This window comes from Taudactylus pleione, unplaced genomic scaffold (assembly GCF_031769625.1).
Source record: "Taudactylus pleione unplaced genomic scaffold, aTauple2 ptg000619l, whole genome shotgun sequence".
NCBI classification, from domain to species: Eukaryota; Metazoa; Chordata; class Amphibia; order Anura; family Myobatrachidae; genus Taudactylus; species Taudactylus pleione.
The window spans coordinates 2,058,212-2,078,628 of record NW_028285021.1 but is presented as its reverse complement, the minus strand read 5'-3'; the positions used below and the strand labels follow the sequence as shown (position 1 = coordinate 2,078,628).

Below are 20,417 nucleotides of genomic sequence, written 5' to 3'. Positions count from 1 at the left end.
CTGCCTTACTTAGAGAAGCATCAAATATTGCAGATAATATAGTAACATTTTAATTACATAATTTCCTATTATGTTATATATATATACAGTAGTTTGTTACTCTGTAAAGTGGGTTATTGAAAAAAAGGGGGGGGGGACACTGGAGGTGTGAAAGTTTTGAGGAGGCTCTTTATGAAAAGTTTGATTTTTAATTTATTGTAGGGAAAACATGCCATTTTTATTTGATATTAATTTAATATTAGGGCTAGTTGGGGGAAATAAGTGTATTTCTAAAATGTGAATGCTTTTAATCTAATGTTAGGGATCAGTAGGGAGGGGGTAGAGATATTTATTATGCTGGGGCTTTCAATTCCACACCTGTGGAAGCATGCTGGAGGTGATAGGGGAGATCTCTGTGGCAATATGATGATGTTTGATGAGTGCATCTCTGGGGGTCACGTGAGTTGTAGGGATCAGAGTATGGTAGTTATCTGCGCTCAGGGCCAACAATAGTGTAAAACTATGTTGTGTGCCCACTATTTATTCTATATGTGAGTGACAATGTGTCTGTGGATTCAATGATGGCAACAAGGGACAGAGAGTGAGCTGGATTAAAACTTTGGGGTGTCCCAGGGCACTTATGAATGGATGGCCCCCTATGGCCTATTTGTAAAATCATTGTGTCATGAAGAAGAGAGAACTTTAAAAGTAGGTGATAATATTAAAGAGGCAATAAGATGCAGTATATCATAAAAGGAATATTTAACATGTAGCATGTAGCCAAATATAATAGTGCAAAAATATATATATTTTTTTTCATATTATATTTGTATATTCACTTCATGGCCAAAAGTATATAGACACCCCTTCTAATTAGAAATGTTGCATCTTTCCTATGAACATTCCTTTATAACAGAGCAGCCATCTGACACAGCAGCAATGTGTTACCATTGTAGATTTATAAAACACATCATAACAGAGAGTAGCTGTCTAAATCTAGCATTTAGTATAAAGTTCCAGCCTCCACCTCCTCTGACTAGCTGGTCAATCACACACTTCAGATATTATTTATTATAAAAATGTTCACTATATAGATCAACTTAACATTAATTATTAAAATAGATTAGATATTTGTGTCAAGTATATATGTTCACATTTTTTATAAAAGTATACATTTTCATTATATAAATTATTAATTTAAGATTAAATATTGCATTAAATTAGCCTTGATAATTATGTGTCAATTTATATTTATATGTATATTTATAAAAAAACTGTTTTATCAAAACACAAAGTATTGGTCTAAATAAAATATTTTAATTCAAATTCCGGCCTCCACCTCCCCTCATGGCCAATCACACACCTCTGATGTTACATGTTATAAAAACTATTGATTATATAAATTATCCAAATACCATTACATATTAAAATAAATTAGATATTTAAAAAAAAATTATTGTTCTTTTTATTATAAAAATATAAATAGTGTACATTTTCAATCTATGAATGATTAATTGAAAATTAAATATTAAATTAGATATTTATTTGTGAATTTATATGTATATTTATAAAAAAATGATCAAAACACAAAGTGTTTCTTGTACATATAAATTTTTAACTAAAGTTACGGCCTCCACTTCCACTCACTAGCTGGCCAATCACACCTCTGATGTTATAAAAGGTTCCAATATATAATGAATTTAACGTTAAATATTAAAATAGATTAGACATTTATCATAATTAATAGTATAATTTTTCAATATATAAATAATCAATTTTAGATTAAATATTACATTATCTTAGATACTTATGTGCCAATTTGTATTTATATGTATATTTATAGAAAAAAGATCAAATCACAAAGTTTTGGTATAAATATAATTTTAATTTAAGTTCCGGCCTCCAACCTCCCCTCACTAGCCGGCCAACACACGCCTGTGATGTTATTTATTATAAAAACTTTTAATATATAATTAATTAATTTAAGATTAAATATTAGATTAAATTAGATTATATTTATGTGTAAAAATAATATGTTAATACCTAATATAATAAGATAAAAAATGTTAAACTTGAAAATGTTAAAGTTGAAAAATAAATTTCTAATGTATAAATTATTTAATTTTTCTATAAAAGAGTTTTTTTCCTTACCTTACCCTACTTACCTTACTTAACTTACCTAACTAAAATTATTACGGATGAATCTGTCTCTATCTCCAGTACATGTCGGGCATTAGAGAACATACTATAGGTGTTTGTTTGATGATGGGCGTTGTTATTCCCGCTTATACAACTTGGGCTGACGAAGGGGCCAGGTGTTCTTATGCAGGCTGGATGTTATTCTGCAGCTACTGATGGAATGGAGGGCAGCCCGCTCCTGTGCAAGATATTTATTCCTCCAGCGTCTGGGGAGGTGGTGGTAGTTTCACTGGTGGCTGCAGGTAGAAGACAGACATATTTCACATGAAAGAAGTGAGTAAAAATCTCCATGGCTCATAAGATAACTAAGGTCTATCTGTAACTAAAAATGCATAAAATGGCTCAAATTATTTTCTTCCTATTTAACAAATTAATTTTGTCTATAGCGGCAGCATGACCAATAACAGCAGCAACATTATTGCTGTTTTACACATTGTTATGGTCCTGATTACTCCCAATGATAAAAGCTGTTTGTAGATTTTATGTTTTGAGATACATGAGAAAGTAACAGAGATTCCTACTGAGTTAGCTCTTGTTCCAAATCTTAGTGGTGGTAGAAATTGGTATTTAATAGGGAGTGTGAGATATAATTATAATGAAGGTTTGTCATTTTAAAACAGACCTGGTTACTTTATTCAATTAACCCTTTCACATATACTTCACACATGCCCGGGTTTGTCTTGTTATGATACACATGAATAAGAATATCTGGTAATAAAAGCCCAGTGTATGGTTACATAGCATAACGTCAGCTCCTTTACTAGTGAAAGGATTTAACCCATACCTACCATGGTTCCCATGATATGAGTGTTACTGTATGTTAAGCAGTGGGGTGAACATGATGAGATTCATATATGTTACCTTTCAGTTCTATATACTTACTTTGCTGGGTATGAATGGGGGCTGCACTCGAAGATCTTCTAATTCCACCCAATCAATACGCTCAAAGAACAGATGATGACGTATTTCTCTGTTCACACCCAGACGCATCTTGGGGTCATCGCACAGAAGCTGAAAAGAGCAACATGAGCGTAACTAAAGTCTCAGTCCAGCTACAGTTTCATCCCTTATACCACATATTTGGGTGCAATATAAGTCAGTCATGTTTTCAGTGTCAAACAAGAAAAGCATTATACTTTTACTGTAATCAGAGGATGTGCATCTATTTTAGGATAAAAGTAGGATAGTATACACTACTGGTCAAAAGAACATTATAATTTTTCCAATTAAAAATTCACGCAGTTTAATGTCTCAGTGTACTCTGAAATTATAACATACAACAAATAAATAGGGATTAAAAAAGAAATCAGAAAATAATTTTGTTTAACAAAATTTAATCTACAATTTTGACTTCTCAATGTAGTCATCTTTTTTAGATATAAACGGTGAACACACTTGTGGCATCTGTTTACATTGAAAATCAATATTGTTAACACTGTTGCAGAAGTTTCCACAAATGTGTTGTACTAGTAGGTTGCTTTTACCCTTCTGTCCAGTTCATCCTAAACAAGCTTAATGGGGTTTAAGTCTGGAGACTGTGCTGGCCATTATATGATTTGAAACCTAACGTCTTGTTCTTTTCTGCGAAAAGTAGTTCTGACATAGCCTGGAGGTATGTTTTGAGTCATTATCTTACTGTAGGATGAACCATTGTTCAGGTAGGTGATGTCACACGGGTTTATTTACTAAGTGTTGGTTTGTTAAAGCAGCTTTTTTACATTTTGGCCTTAAATAGGCTGGGAAGAGGCCGCTTATAGTAATTAAACCTCAAGCACTGAGGCACCATCCTTTTGGTTTCTTGACGGCATATAAAAGCCCTTCCTCATGTAAAAAAGATGTCATATTTTTAAATCCAGTCTTCAGTAGTCCGGTGGTGGTGCTTCATAGCCCAGGCAAGGCTTTCTCATTGCTGCAGAACATCTGTAAGTTCTTAACTCATTACTTGTTCCGTGAAAAAGTGCTTTTCTTATAACTGAAGTTTGGCTGACCTATATTTCAGTTTTTGCTGACCTAACTTTTTTTTTGGCCTCTAGCAGTTTATCGCTTTATATTGTATTATTTTTAGTTATTCGCTGAACTAGATTTGCTTATATTTTATCAGAAAGTGAAAAAATGGGATTGTTCTAAAACGTATGACTGGTAGTGTATGTCAGTGGTACAGTGAGTCCTGCAGCAATGATTGATCTGGCTTGCCACCACTTGTTTATGATTGTCAGAAAGGGGGAACCAATAAAAGTAATCTGACATATGTAAGTACAGATATTTTCCCCATATATATTTACCTGACCATTCATAGCAACTACATGACAGATACTACAAAATAGGATTATTATAGAAATAATGGAGGATGGCCAATGCGATACACTGTTCATAACATCCTTGTACCTAGTACCAAATGCCAAGTAACTTCTCACACTCACCTCTTCAATGATGTCTCTCGTATTTGGGCTCAGGTGACAGCCCGGTAATGCCGAGATCTTACATACGTGCGGGAATTGTCCAGATGTCATGTCGTACAGTACTACACCGAAGGAGTACCAGTCAACTCCCGCATCGTACTGTTGGCCTGAGAGAATCTGACAATAAAAGGTGACAGGTTGCTGAATTACACTGTTATATAAACTGGAAAGCACAACTGGGCACAATGTGTCATCAGATGACAGATGGATAAATGATACCGTACATGTGAGATGTATGAAGACTCAGATCATGTATACCCTTTATAGACATGCTGGGGGACACGGTTACCGGGATGGACACACTGGACACATTACAGTATTTTCATGAGACTAGGGGAGTTAATGGGGGCAAATTAATATAAATGGAATTAATTGATGTGGGGAATAATTACGGGGAAATGGGAGTATATAATTATAATGGTGATAATGATGTTGAAACTGAAGGCATTAGTGGTTTCAAGGTGGGCATAATAAATAATGATGGGGATATAATTTATCAGTCCCAATAGTGCTCCCTATATTAATTATCACTTGTCTGCTCTCAGTTTTGTATTGTGGTTAAAATAATTCTCTGTATTTTGTTATGGTCACAGAGATGCTCACTGTATCCTATGGCAGTCACTAGGTTATTCTCTGTGTTGTATTGTGGTCTCCATATTGTATGGCGGTAGCAAGAATGCTCTCTGTAGGGCAACACTGTGGTGCAATGGTTAGCTTGCTGTCTCACACTACTGAGGTCTTGGGTTTGATTCCTATCAAGGCCCTATTTGTGTGGAGTTTTATTCTCTCTCAGTGTTTTTGTGTTTCCTTTAGATACTCCAGTTTCCACCCACAACCCCCCCCCAAAAAAAATATAATGTTAGGTTATTTGTCTTCTGACAAACAGCCTTAGGTATATGTGTGTGTGTACATGTGATAGGGAATATAGATTGTAAGCTCCACTGGGGCAGGGAATGACTAGAGTCACTCTGTGGACTATGTATATATAAATAATTTAATTAATAAATAAATTTGTATTGTGTAATAATGCTCTGTCATGTATGATGGTCACTAAATTGCTCTCTGCATTGTGAGTCTTTGTAGTATGTGGCAGTCACAAATATGCTCTCTGTATTGTATATCAGTCACTAGGATGTTCTCTCTATTGCTGGAAGTTACTAGGCTGCTCTCATATGAAATGTATAAGAATGCTCTCTTTTATATGGCTTGAACTAGGTTGCCCTCTGAATTGTATGGCATTAATAAGTATGCTGCGTGTTGTATTAGCCTCATTGATCCACAGTGTTCTCCCCGTCCTATATTTCTTGGAAGGTCTGACCGTCAAAATTTCCCTGTCGTCCAGCACTGTGATGCGTTCATACAGAGAAGTCAGCACAGCGCGACTTATTTACCGTGTCACAGTGCAGCTCACTGCTCAAAGTCACCCTGCCGGGAAGCAGGATGGTAGACAACCCCTCTACTTTCACCTAACCCACCCTGTCAGTGGTGCCTCCGGTGGAAGGAGGATACTGGCCGCCCTCATCACCTCAACCCTGGCCCATCCTGCATAAAGGCAAGCATTGCAGCCTCACAGCCTGCCCCTTTCCTACTCAATGCCCGCCAAACAGTAAGCAAGATGCCAGATGGGGGGGTGCATGATGGCCTGCTGCTTACCTGCTGTTATAGGGTTCTGTCCACCCCCAGTCCGCACTGCCTTCCCACAGGGAAAATAGTTGTCTTTATTTCTTTGTTGTTGGATAATTGATTAATTAAAATTATAGGACGAGACCCAATAATTATTGTTTATTAAATACTAAATCTTCTTCCTTCCTGATCTACCATAGTCTAAGTTGAAAAGGTAAATCCTAAAACAAATTCCCCATAAAGAGCCATCTGCTCTCTATGAACAACCCCTGCAAAATAACCAAAGAGTGATTACCCTGTCTCCTCTTCACAGCCAATCAGTCATAAGCCGCCAGCATGGGAAAACACCTGTGATTGGCTGACAGTGAAGGGAAATCCTGATTGGACGTGACTTAGGGCTTATTCAGAGTTGTACACTGTTAGCATCGGTGCTGTGTCTTAGGACGCTTCAGCTATGCTAATATATGCTAATTCCGCAGGATGCATCTTGTGTAAACAGACACCTCCTGACGGCTTCTGTAGTTGGTTGCTGCACTGAAGGTTATAGAATCGGATCAACATCGGCCATCTTACTAAACCTAAGCTTACTCAGAATGGGCGCCAGAACTATCCTGCCGGGACCAAGATATTGACCCTGGCATCTGCACTCCCAGAAAAGGGGGCAACTCCCCCCATATTCAGGAACGCTGCCTGACGCTAGGGTGATACTTAGGATGCACTGGATGGTGCGATGACGCAGGACCCGTTGTGCACATACACAGAATGGGTCATACACATAAGTAGTTCCCACCATCTGAGTTGTATGCATACCATCGGGTTTCCGTAGAACTCTATATCAGGCCCTTAGATCATTATGCAGTGTTTGTAGTATGGTAATGGTGACAACCTGGGCAAGAAGTAAGAGTGGAAATGTGCCATTCTGTCCTCCATATTTACCTTACTACATAGAGCCCATATATACAAATAGCGCTAATATACTGTACACCTCCCCTCTATGTTATAGCCTCACCTCTGGGGCAATGTAGCCTCGTGTCCCTGCATGGCCCCTGGCTCCGTGGATCTTGTTTACCGCCAGCCCAAAGTCAGCGATTTTAATATGGCCGGAGTCATCAGTTAGTATGTTCTCAGGTTTTATATCACTGTAAAAGAGACAGTTTGCTGTTAGTATTACATTAAGCACCTGTTTTTATAGACAATATATGATATACTGTACATCATTAGTATTGTAGGTGACTAAGGCTAATTTACCAATGTGTAAACCTGCATCTCCCAAGGGACAAACGCCTATTACACCTGGCCAGATCAGGGTGGTCCGCTGTTGTGTGGACAGTTCCAAGGACCATGGAATGTGATGGTATAGCTACCATGGGTGCAGGGTGTGCTGTACACATGGCTCTGAGCTAAGGGGGGCCCTGGGCTGCCCACTCTTATTAGTGAGCATCATTCACTGCGTTGGCGTTGGCACCATATTTCCAGAGTATTCCTCGGAAATATGGAGCCTGCGTGTGGGCAGAATATAGGAAATACTCTGGCGAGCTACAGAGCCCATAAAAAGGACTTGGGTCACATATTGGCTTAATCATTCTGAGAAGGCAGCAGTGTGCCTGTGACACGCGTTACTAGAGCTTCTGCATACCCTTTTATGACTAGCCATATGTGATATGATGACCCCCCTTTCTATGTTACTGTATAGAATATTCCTAATACATTCAAGTGAAATATACAGATAAGACTCTTCAATTGTTAGGACCTGCACCTTAAAGATTTATTGGTTCAATCTTTTTCGGAGCTCGAGTCCTCATCTCTATTTGCTGATTCTGTTATTATGTAATTATAGGAACTGTGTTATCCTAATCGCTGGGCAGTTGGGAAGTATTTCTATGCCCTGCAGCCGTGCATGCGGCAGTGACCGGGTGGTAGGAGGGCCACATAAGGGTCAGCCTAGCCCATGTGGCAGTGACCGGGTGGTAGGAGGGCCACATAAGGGTCAGCCTAGCCCATGTGGCAGTGACCAGTTGGTGGGAGGGCCACATAAGGGTCAGCATAGCCCTGCACACTATGGGGGTGTGACCATGCCCCTCTGAGATACAGCCACGCCCCTCCATTACATGGCCACACCCCTGTCCCAATTTGCCCACATCCAGTGTTGGGAGCTATACCAATAGCACAGATGTCCCTTTCCTACATATTTGTACTGACCTGTATATTAGATTTAAAGGATCCCTATTACCAAAATAATCATGATACTAGTAATTAGCACTGATTGTAACTACTTTCATTCATTCCCCATTGTAAATACAGTTACGTCTGGGATGACCATGAATCCCAAAAGTGACATTTCTTCTATGTGTATGTAAGCGAGGAAAGAAAGGTAGATACCGATGTATGAAGCCCATGACATGCAGGTACTGGAGACCGGAGACCATTTCAGCAGCGTAGAATCTGTTAAAGAAGAAATATAAAGATATTGTAAGGTCCCAGATCCTGTTCTGCATGAGGATTCTTTAGGTACAGAAATAATCATGTACATGGGATATAGATGTAATTTATAGGACACTTAGGAAATGATGAACAATGTATGAGGGATGTTATATAAATGTGTAATAGTATAAAATGTGATCAGTGCAGCACAGGCTGGGCCGTATCTGTAGGAGCATAAGATGCAGATGTAAGAGGAGCTGGTGTGTTATGGAGTGAGTGCACCAGGCAGACGCTGTATAGTTATTATAGCACCAGGCAGCCGCTGTATAGTTATTATAGCACCAGGCAGACGCTGTATAGTTATTATAGCACCAGGCAGCCGCTGTATAGTTATTATAGCACCAGGCAGACGCTGTATAGTTGTTATAGCACCAGGCAGCCGCTGTATAGTTATTATAGCACCAGGCAGCCGCTATATAGTTATTATAGCACCAGGCAGCCGCTGTATAGTTATTATAGCACCAGGCAGCCGCTGTATAGTTATTATAGCACCAGGCAGCCGCTGTATAGTTGTTATAGCATCAGGCAGACGCTGTATAGTTATTATAGCACCAGGCAGCCGCTATTTAGTTATTATAGCACCAGGCAGCCGCTGTATAGTTATTATAGCACCAGGCAGCCGCTGTATAGTTATTATAGCACCAGGCAGCCGCTGTATAGTTGTTATAGCACCAGGCAGACGCTGCATAGTTGTTATAGCACCAGGCAGCCGCTGTATAGTTATTATAGCACCAGGCAGCCGCTGTATAGTTATTATAGCACCAGGCAGCCGCTGTATAGTTATTATAGCACCAGGCAGCCGCTGTATAGTTGTTATAGCACCAGGCAGACGCTGCATAGTTGTTATAGCACCAGGCAGCCGCTGTATAGTTATTATAGCACCAGGCTGCCGCTGTATAGTTGTTATAGCACCAGGCAGCCGCTGTATAGTTATTATAGCACCAGGCAGACGCTGTATAGTTGTTATAGCACCAGGCAGACGCTGCATAGTTATTGTAGCACCAGGCAGCCGCTGTATAGTTGTTATAGCACCAGGCAGACGCTGCATAGTTGTTATAGCACCAGGCAGCCGCTGTATAGTTATTATAGCACCAGGCTGCCGCTGTATAGTTGTTATAGCACCAGGCAGCCGCTGTATAGTTATTATAGCACCAGGCAGACGCTGTATAGTTGTTATAGCACCAGGCAGACGCTGCATAGTTATTGTAGCACCAGGCAGCCGCTGTATAGTTGTTATAGCACCAGGCAGACGCTGCATAGTTATTATAGCACCAGGCAGCCGCTGTATAGTAATTATAGCACCAGGCTGCCGCTGTATAGTTGTTATAGCACCAGGCAGACGCTCTATAGTTATTATAGCACCAGGCAGCCGCTGTATAGTTGTTATAGCACCAGGCAGATGCTGCATAGTTATTATAGCACCAGGCAGCCGCTGTATAGTTATTATAGCACCAGGCAGCCGCTGTATAGTTATTATAGCACCAGACAGCCGCTGTATAGTTATTATAGCACCAGGCAGCCGCTGTATAGTTGTTATAGCACCAGGCAGACGCTGCATAGTTATTATAGCACCAGGCAGCCGCTGTATAGTTATTATAGCAGCAGGCAGACGCTGCATAGTTATTATAGCACCAGGCAGCCGCTGTATAGTTATTTTCTACTTCAGGGTCCATAGGGTATCCACTGGATACCTTGGGGTATAGGTGTGACGTCAGTCGCAGGGCACCAAAGAGTTAAGCTTTCAGCCTCCCAGGATGCACTAGGTCCCCCTCCTATACCCCGCCCCCGGGCCAAGGCACCTCAGTTTAGTTTGGTGCCCGGCCGACGTCGGGTGCACCTGTCGGAGTGGGGGCTAGAAGAGCCCCTGAAGCTTTCTTCAGTGCAGCTGTGGCTGCACATCTGGATGTACAGCATGGACAGTCAGTCCTGACGTCCATGCTGTCTTCCCTACACCCCCGCCGGTACCAGAACGCCGGTACCGATCCGGGGATGCTGGTGAGCATCTGGGGTCACAGCTAGCGGTGACCCCAGATGTTCCGGACCATGGCCGGATCCAAGGGGGACAAAGGTAAGCAGCGGGGTCCCGCGGTGGGTCCCCGCTGGTCACATGGTCCTAAGTCCCCAGGCAGGGGGCTCCCTGGGGACTGGCTGCAGCGTGGAGCCAGGTACTGAACCTGTGCTTTCCACTACCCCCTGGGACAGCGGACCGCAGCAGAGCGGTAGCGCTGCGGCGTCCCAGGGGTTAAATGCATGCCAGGGGAGCGCGCCTTCCCTGTCTCACAGCCGGCGCCTCCCCCGCTGCACACAGCCCTCTCTGCACTGTGCTGACTGGCCCTGTGTCAGCGCTCCTCCCCCAGGCCAGCTTCTCTCTGCTCCTCGGCGGCCATCTTCTCCAGAACGCATGGTGAACGCTGCTGGAAGTCTGGAAGGAAGCATCGTGGTCTGGGTCCCCCCGCATACCTCTCCTCCGCTGTGGCTCAGGTCTGTGTATGCAGCGCTGTGTCCTACCAGGCCCTGTGTCTGTGTAGTTGAGTGATCAGCGCTGTTAGTGCAGGAATTGTTATTTCTCTGCATTGTATGTGACTGTGCTAGCGCTGCCTGTAACTTTTCTTCTCTAAACTGTCAGCTTTATTACTGTCCCTGTTCTTTCTGCTAAAGCCCTTGCGGTGCGGTGCTGCAGGGTGGTCTCTCGCCTATTTAATACTTAATTGGTGAGAGAGGTCACATACGTGGTGCCATCATGTCTGAAAGTGATTTTCCCCTCCGGCTACAGTGTACCACGTGCAAAGTACCGTTAGCGGAGGGGGAGGGTAGCGCGGAGGGCCTTTGCCGGCAGTGTTTGTCCATGGCACGGCCTATTACGGTTACAGCACCGGTACAGGAGCCGCCCTGGGCTTGTTTCGCTCAGGCGTTAACAGCTTTAGTGGGCCAGTTAGCTCCGCAGCCCGCGTTTACTCCGATGGGTTTGTCCCAGCAGTCTGTGCTGTCGTCACCCATGCAGGGGTTCCCACGACAATTGGTGGTACCCCACAGTCTCCCTATTTCCCCGCTCCCGGGTTCTCAGGAGCCAGCGTGGGTTAACTCCCTGACGAGTTCTGTACAACACTTATCGGATGTGTTGCAAGGGGAGTCTGTGATGCGGCCTCATAAAAGGCCGGTGGCGTCTCTGTCCGCTCCTTATGAGGATGACGAAGGGACGTCTGATGATGGGGAGATTCTGGATCCTTACGATCAGGAACCTCTCCATACTAAGGACGCTGATGCTAAGTCCAAAGTATATATTCCTGGACTTATTCGGGCGGTCCGCACAGCCTTGGTGATTGAGGACGAAGTTCCCCCAGCGGCTAAATCTAAGTATGCCTTTTTCAAAGATGTGAAGGGCGATGCCACAGTCTTTCCTCTTTCGGGTCAGTTGGTGGACCATTTAGAGGAGGCGTGGAAACAACCTGGCAAAAGATACCAGCCGCAGAGACGCCTGGCGGTGGCTTATCCGTTCGCGGATAATTATTTTGCTAAGTGGGAATCCCCTCCACAGGTGGATTCTCACGTGACCCGTCTTGTCCGTAGTGCCACATTGCCGATGCCATCCATGTCCTCCCTTAAGGATGCTACGGACCGCAAGGTAGAAATCTGCCTGAAGTCCGCTTATTCCCTTGCAGGGGGGGCAGCACGGCCGGCTATGGCCATTTGCTGGGTTTCCAGAGCGATGGAGCGCTGGGCGGATTCATTAGAGGCTTCTTTTGAATCCGACTGTCCGGCCGAACAGGCGGAGTTGATTGGCAATCTCCGTGATTCGGCCACCTACATCAACGAGGCGGCTCTAGACATTAGTACTCTGGTGTCTAGAATTTCTTCAGCAGCGGTAGCTGCTCGTCGCACCTTGTGGCTGCGATCCTGGAAGGCGGATGCAGATTCCAAGAAAGGTCTGGAAGCGTTGCCGTTTACCGGAGAAGTTCTCTTCGGTCCGGATCTGGATAAGATTGTGGCCACGCTGACGGCAGCCAAATCTGCTTGTCTTCCGTCGGCCGCTGCTCCTTCTGGTTCTGGACCATCGTCCTTTCGGTCATCTAGGGCCCAGGGCAGGCCCAAACCACAGTCGTTTCCTCGGCAGGCTGGCCCTAAGAAATCGGTCAAGCCCCGGAAACAGGCATGGAGTACCAGACGTCCGGCCCCCAAGCCAGATGACAAGCCTGCGGCCTGACGGTCCGGGTCTCCCCTTGGGGGATCCCAGGGTGGGAGGCCGCCTGCTGCAGTTCTCCCGGTGTTGGTCGTTTACTACGATTGACACTTGGGTTCTGGAGGTGGTCTCCCACGGGTACGCCCTCTCCTTCCGGCACAGACCCCCGGCTCGATTCTTCACCACGGGTCTACCATCAGACCGGAACAAGGCTACGGAGCTGCGGTAGGTATTGCACACTATGCTCCAGGTTGGAGTTATAGTGTCTGTTCCATTCTCCCAGAGGGGCCAGGGTTTCTATTCAAATCTATTTTTGGTACAGAAACCCAATGGGTCATATCGTCCGATTCTCAACCTCAAAGCACTCAACAAGTGTTTGCGGGTCCCGAAGTTTCGGATGGAGACCCTACGGTCCATCATTCTGGCGCTGGAACCTGGGGACTACATGGTGTCATTGGACATACAGGACGCTTACCTGCATGTCCCTATTCTTTTGCGCCATCAAGAGTTCCTTCGGTTTGCAATCCGCAGCGACCACTTCCAGTTTCGGGCGTTACCTTTTGGCCTGGCGACAGCACCACGTGTTTTCACCAAGGTGATGGCGGTCATGGCGGCTTCTCTGCGGCTGCAGGGAGTCCGCATGTTGCCGTACTTGGACGACCTGTTATTGGTGGCAGGATCTCCAGAGCTCCTGTTACACCACTTGGACCTGACCATTGCACTGCTGCAACGGCACGGCTGGCTAATCAACTGGCAGAAGTCCACTCTAATCCCGTCTCGGAGGATTCTGCATCTTGGAGCCTTATTGGACTCGGGACAGCAAAGGATCTTCGTGACGGAGGACAAGATCTCTGCTTTACAGTCAAGGGTGCGCAGTTGTCTACACAGCCGCCGGGTGTCCTTACACTCGGCGATGAGGTTACTGGGCTCCATGGTGTCGGTGTTCGACATGGTGGAATACGGCCCAGTTTCACTCCAGACCTCTGCAGCACCTGTCCAAGTGGAACGGGCTGCCTCAGTCTCTGAAGTTCCAGACGATTGTGCTCACCCCGGAGGTTCGCCTGTCCCTTGCGTGGTGGTTAAAGACGACCCACCTCAACAAGGGACGTCCGTTCTGGGTTCCAAATTGGGTCCTGTTGACAACGGACGCCAGTCTTCGGGGCTGGGGAGCAGTTTCGGGTCCACACTTGTTCCAGGGCAGGTGGACGCCGACAGAAGCGGAGCTTCCAATAAATATCTTGGAACTCCGTGCGGTCTTCAATGCTCTCCTGCAGACACAGCGGTTTCTCCAGGGTCACCCGGTGCAGGTCCAGTCAGACAACGCTACCACCGTGGCCTACATAAACAGGCAAGGAGGAACTCGCAGTCGGGCGGCTCTCGTAGAGGTCTCTTGGATCCTGGTTTGGGCGGAGCGCAATCTTCCGGCCATATCAGCGGTCTTCATCCCGGGAGTGCTAAATTGGGAGGCGGACTTTCTAAGACGCCAGGACGTTCATCCAGGGGAATGGTCCCTGCACCCGGACGTTTTTCAACTACTGGTGGACAGGTGGGGTCTTCCAGAAATCGACCTCATGGCGTCCCGGCACAACAACAAGTTGCCGGTGTACGGGTCTCGCACAAGAGACGAAGGGGCGTCTCTGGTGGATGCTCTGTCCGTCCGGTGGACGTTCAGGTTCGCATACCTGTTCCCTCCGGTCTCCCTTCTTCCACGGGTAATCCGGAAATTCAAACAGGAAGGAGGGACGCTCCTGTTGATAGCTCCCGCGTGGCCCAGACGGCACTGGTTCTCAGACCTTCAGGGTCTGTCCGTGGACAGTCCTCTGCGGTTGCCGCTACGACCGGACCTTCTGTCTCAGGGTCCTTGTCTTCACCCGGACCTGACTCGGCTGTCTTTGACGGCGTGGCTGTTGAGACGGCCATGCTGAGGTCCCGGGGGTTTTCCAGCTCTGTGGTGCGTACCATGTTACGAGCTCGGAAACCGTCTTCCGCGAGGATATACCATCGCGTGTGGCATACGTTCTTCCAGTGGTGTCGACCGAGAGGTTATGCACCGCGGGAGTTTCGTCTGTCTCGGATTCTCGCCTTCCTGCAAGCGGGACTAGATCATGGGCTTCGCCTTGCTTCTTTGAAGGTACAGGTTTCGGCCCTATCTGTCTGGTTTCACCGTAGGATTGCTACAATCCCGGATGTGCGCACCTTTATGCAAGGTGTTCTCCGTATTCAGCCGCCCTTTGTTCCACCTGTGGCGCCTTGGGATTTGGCTGTGGTCCTGAGGGCTCTCCAAGGACCGCCGTTTGAACCACTGGGCTCAGTGGATATTAAATGGCTAACAGCTAAGACTGTTTTCCTTCTGGCCATTGCTTCGGCCAGACGTGTTTCTGAGTTAGGGGCTCTTTCTTGTAGACCCCCTTTCTTGGTTTTTCATGGGAACAGGGCAGTGCTCCGCACTCGGCCCGAGTTTCTTCCCAAAGTTGTTTCCCAGTTTCATGTTAACGAGGAAATCGTTGTTCCGGCCTTTAACTCACCGGGTTTTTCCGTGGGTGAGGCCTCTTTGGATGTTGTGCGGGCCTTAAGGACTTATGTTGACCGCACTTCTTCGTTTAGGAAGTCGGACGCTTTGTTTGTCCTCTATGGCTTCCGTAAAAAGGGTTGGCCTGCTTCAAAGCAAACTTTGGCAGCCTGGATCCGTATGGCTATTTCTGAAGCTTATCTTCATGAAGGCCTACCGGTCCCTCCTTCTCTGAAGGCTCATTCCACTAGGTCTGTGGGTCCTTCGTGGGCAGCTCGACGTGGTGCCTCGGCAGTTCAGATCTGCAAGGCTGCTACGTGGTCTTCTGTCCATACCTTCGTGAGGTATTACAGGTTTGACACCTTCGCCTCTCAGGATGCTTCCTTCGGGCGGCGGATTCTCCTTTCTGCACAGGAGCGTCCCCACCCTTAAAGGATACTGCTTTGGGACATCCCCAAGGTGTCCTGTGGATACCCTATGGACCCTGAAGTAGAAAATATGAGATATGGTAAGAACTTACCCTTGTTATCTCTATTTCTACGAAGTCCATAGGGTTCCACAGGACTCCCGCCCTGTCGCACCTGTGCTGCAGATGGGCTTTGCTCTGGTCACCGGTTTTCCGTCTCCCTCTGGTGAGAATGTGATTCTTGTATGTGTCCAGATCTTTGTTCTCTCTCTTCCTTCTCCTCCTCCGGCCTATGGCTTGGTAACTAACTGAGGTGCCTTGGCCCGGGGGCGGGGTATAGGAGGGGGACCTAGTGCATCCTGGGAGGCTGAAAGCTTAACTCTTTGGTGCCCTGTGACTGACGTCACACCTATACCCCAAGGTATCCTGTGGAACCCTATGGACTTCGTAGAAATAGAGATAACAAGGGTAAGTTCTTACCATATCTCATATTATAGCACCAGGCAGTCGTTGTATAGTTATTATAGCACCAGGCAGACGCTGTATAGTTATTATAGCACCAGGCAGACGCTGTATAGTTATTATAGCACCAGGCTGCTTCCTTCCTCCTTTCTGTTGGTTTCTCTGCAGCAGATACAAGTCCTCGGAGCATCTGGTCCAGAGGAAGAATAAAGGTGTGAGCAGCCGCTGTATAATGCAATATGCCTCAGCTGCCTGTCATATCCATCTGCCGCTAGGACTGGCTGTTCAGGTGATGTCACTTCCTAGCAACCCCTGGGCACCCAGTCACAGCCTATGCATGGTATTATAATAAGCATATTACACTGCCTCCATGGGGATGTATGAGAGCCATAGTGTATATATGGGGGGATAGAGAGATACAATGTGGGATAGGGACATAGTAAGAGAGCAATAAGAAGTGTGTAAGCTGGGTATATACCATACGATGGTGCGACCCAGCACCTGTGCGATGTAACGGTATATCACACGCACTGTACACACTGCAGGATCCGATGTATGACGGTGCGATGTATCATTACATGCTGTGTGTAACTGCATCACATTGCTCATTGCATCATCCCATCTGCCTGTATGTATGTATGTGTGACCTTCCCTGCCTGTATGTATGTATGTGTGACCTTCCCTGCTTGCCTGTATGTATGTATGTATGTGTGACCTTCCCTGCCTGTATGTATGTATGTGTGACCTTCCCTGCCTGCCTGCATGTATGTATGTATGTGTGACCTTCCCTGCCTGTATGTATGTATGTATGTATGTGTGACCTTCCCTGCCTGCCTGCCTGTATGTATGTATGTATGTATGTGTGACCTTCCCTGCCTGCCTGTATGTATGTATGTGTGACCTTCCCTGCCTGCCTGCCTGTATGTATGTATGTATGTGTGACCTTCCCTGCCTGCCTGTATGTATGTATGTATGTATGTATGTGTGACCTTCCCTGCCTGTATGTATGTATGTATGTATGTGTGACCTTCCCTGCCTGCCTGTATGTATGTGTGACCTTCCCTGCCTGCCTGCCTGTATGTATGTATATATGTGTGACCTTCCCTGCCTGCCTGTATGTATGTATGTATGTATGTGTGACCTTCCCTGCCTGCCTGTATGTATGTATGTATGTGTGACCTTCCCTACCTGCCTGTATGTATGCATACCTCCCAACATTTGTAGTGAGTCAGTCGGGACCTGCACGTGCGCCCGAAAGGGGGGCGTGGCCGGATTGTAAAGGGGGCGTGGCCTGATGACATGCCCCCGTTTACATCACTAATGGGGCGTGCCCAGCATCTCCGAGATCACCCGTACTGTACTATACTATACCCGTATCTATACTGTGAATAGATGCTGTGCGCATGCGCACAGCATCTATTCTCGCTCTCCATACACGCTGCTCTGCATAGCAGAGCAGCGTGTATGCTTCTCTCAACTCCCCCCCCCACCGCGGGACACTGCGGTCCGCGGGCGGAACAGTCCCAGAAAAACGGGACTGTCCCGCTACATGCGGGACAGTTGGGAGATATGTGTATGTATGTATGTATGTGTGACCTTCCTTACCTGTATTTATGTATGTATGAATGTATGTATATATGTATGTATGTGTAATGTGTGACCTTCCCTGCCTGTATGTATGTATGTGACCCTGTATGTATGTATGTATGTGACCCTGTATGTATGTTTGAATGTATGTATGTATGTCCCAGCCTGCCTGTATGTATGTATGTATGTCCCTGCCTGTGTGTGTGTATATATATATGTGTATGTATATGTATGTGTGACCCTGTCTGCCTGTATGTATGTATGTATGTGTGACCCTGCCTTTATGTTATGTTACCGTGCCTGTATGTGTATATGTTTGTATGTATGTATGTGTGAACTTGCATGTATGTATGTGTATATATATATATATATATATATATAGCGGTTATATTATATAGCACACACTTTTTTCTTTAGGGGGGGGGTCGCGGTAGCTCGTGCTCCGGGCACCCTGGCCACATACTGCATCTCTGTATATGTGTGTGTGTATATGTCTGCCTGTGTTTATGTATATGTGTGTGCGTTTATGTATATGTGTGTGTCTGGCTGTGTGTATGTGTGTATATGTCTGGCTGTACGTATGTATATGTGTGTATATATCTGACTGTGTATGTATGTATATGTGTGTTGTGACACAGTTAGGTGAGGGGGTCCCTCTCCTGGGTAGAAGACTCCTTCCTTACACACACACACAGCAGCAGGGAAGCAGCACACCAGTCTGGATGCAAGTACAAGCTGGTCGGCGCCAGTCTTTATTGTACAATGTCAGAAACATAAAGAAAACATAAATATAAATCCTAGCCCTGTCGGGGCACTAACTTCACAGGTAGTTCCCTCACTACCAGAACCTGGCAGGGCCTAATGCCCTCGCCAGCAACAAAAGCACAGCACAACACTCACGGTTAGGTTTCCAAGTGTCTCTGAGCAAACTCCCTGCCTGCTCTCCCAGGTGAGACAATCAGCCCTAAACAAACTAGGCTTATATTGACCACTCTCAGGTGGAAAACTAACAATCCTGTTACCAGGCTGCGAGAACCAAAACCTGGAGTGGCCGTGGGTGGAGCCCTCCCTCTCCTCTCACCCACAACCCCCAGGTCCCAAACCGGCTTTTCAAAAAGCCGAAACTCAAGCCTGCTACACTGCAGACTTTCTCCTGGGGGTTTAAAACACAAAAGACAGGAATCTGGGACAAATGTACCTGCCACAGACCACTTTACCAGTGATCCTATCACATATCCGCCCCCTTTGTTTCGACCTGTGGGGCGGAACAACTGAAGCCCCCAAACAATGAACGCGTGACAACGCGTCAGCATTAGCCAGCTGGCTTCCTGGCCTGTGTTCCACTGAAAATTTAAAAGTTTGTAACGCCAAGAACCATCTTGTAATTCTCGCATTACTGTCCTTATTTTCAGACATCCACTTCAGAGGGGCATGGTCAGTGATCAATTTGAACTTTCTTCCGACCAAGTAGTACCTGAGAGCCTCTAACGTCCACTTTATGGCCAACGCCTCCTTCTCCACTATGGCATAGTTTCTCTCATGTACATTCAACTTTCTGCTAAGATAGAAAATAGGGTGTTCCTCACCCTCCTTGTTCTGAGACAGGACCGCTCCTATACCTACTTCTGATGCATCGGTTTGTACTATGAATTCCCTTTCAAAATTAGGAGTCATCAGGACTGGTTGGGAACACAACGCTACTTTCAACTCCTGAAAAGCTTTCTCTGCCTCAGGACTCCATTCTACCATGACTTTTTGTTTGCCTTTGGTCTGGTCAGTCAGTGGGACTGCCATGGTGGCAAAGTTGGGTATAAACCTCCTGTAGTACCCCGTAATTCCCAAGAAGGCCCTCACCTGCTTCTTATTCAGAGGCCGTGGCCAGTTTTGTATGGCATCAACTTTATTGAGCTGAGGCTTTATCAGGCCTCTGCCAATGGTGTATCCCAGATATTTTACTTCCTCCATGCCTAGACAACACTTTTTTGGGTTGGCTGTCAAACCTGCCTTATAGATGGAGTCCAACACTGCTTGCACCCTGGGTAAGTGAGACTGCCAATCAGGATTATGAACGACCACGTCATCCAGATAAGCAGCCGCATACCCGTCTATGGGGCCTTAGAATCCTGTCCATCATTCTTTGGAAGGTAGCAGGTGCCCCATGTAGCCCGAAGGGCAACATCTTGTACTGAAACAAGCCCTCTGGCGCTGAAAAAGCTGTCTTTTGTTTGGCGCTCTCGGTTAACGGTACTTGCCAATATCCTTTGGTTAGGTCAAGAGTGGTTAAATACCTTGCCGTCCCTAGTCTCTCAATCAGTTCATCCACTCTTGGCATCGGGTAGGCATCGAATTTTGAAACACTGTTCAACTTTCGGAAGTCATTGCAGAAACGCACACTCCCGTCGGGCTTTGGAATCAACACAATGGGACTTGACCATTCACTATGTGATTCTTCAATAACCCCTAACTCTAGCATATTTTTAATTTCTTTCGACACCGATTCTCTTAGTGCTTCTGGTAACCTATAGGGCTTTAGAT

At 45.8% G+C, this 20,417-nt stretch overlaps 1 protein-coding gene across 4 annotated transcripts in view; it reads right to left on the bottom strand.

Annotated features, from left to right (window-relative positions):
* Positions 1-1,892: 1,892 nt before the first annotated feature.
* Positions 1,893-20,417, bottom strand: part of LOC148479642 (protein kinase C delta type-like) — a 56,163-nt gene continuing 37,638 nt past the window's right edge. For all 4 annotated transcript variants that reach the window (XM_088454481.1, XM_088454484.1, XM_088454483.1 and 1 more), the window contains 5 exons: positions 8,640-8,702; positions 7,270-7,399; positions 4,599-4,754; positions 3,061-3,189; positions 1,893-2,414 (listed from right to left, as the gene is read on the bottom strand). In XM_088454481.1, coding sequence (XP_088310607.1) covers positions 2,370-2,414; positions 3,061-3,189; positions 4,599-4,754; positions 7,270-7,399; positions 8,640-8,702 — 523 coding nt within the window. In that variant the 3' untranslated portion in view covers positions 1,893-2,369. The remainder of the gene's footprint in view (positions 2,415-3,060; positions 3,190-4,598; positions 4,755-7,269; positions 7,400-8,639; positions 8,703-20,417) is intronic.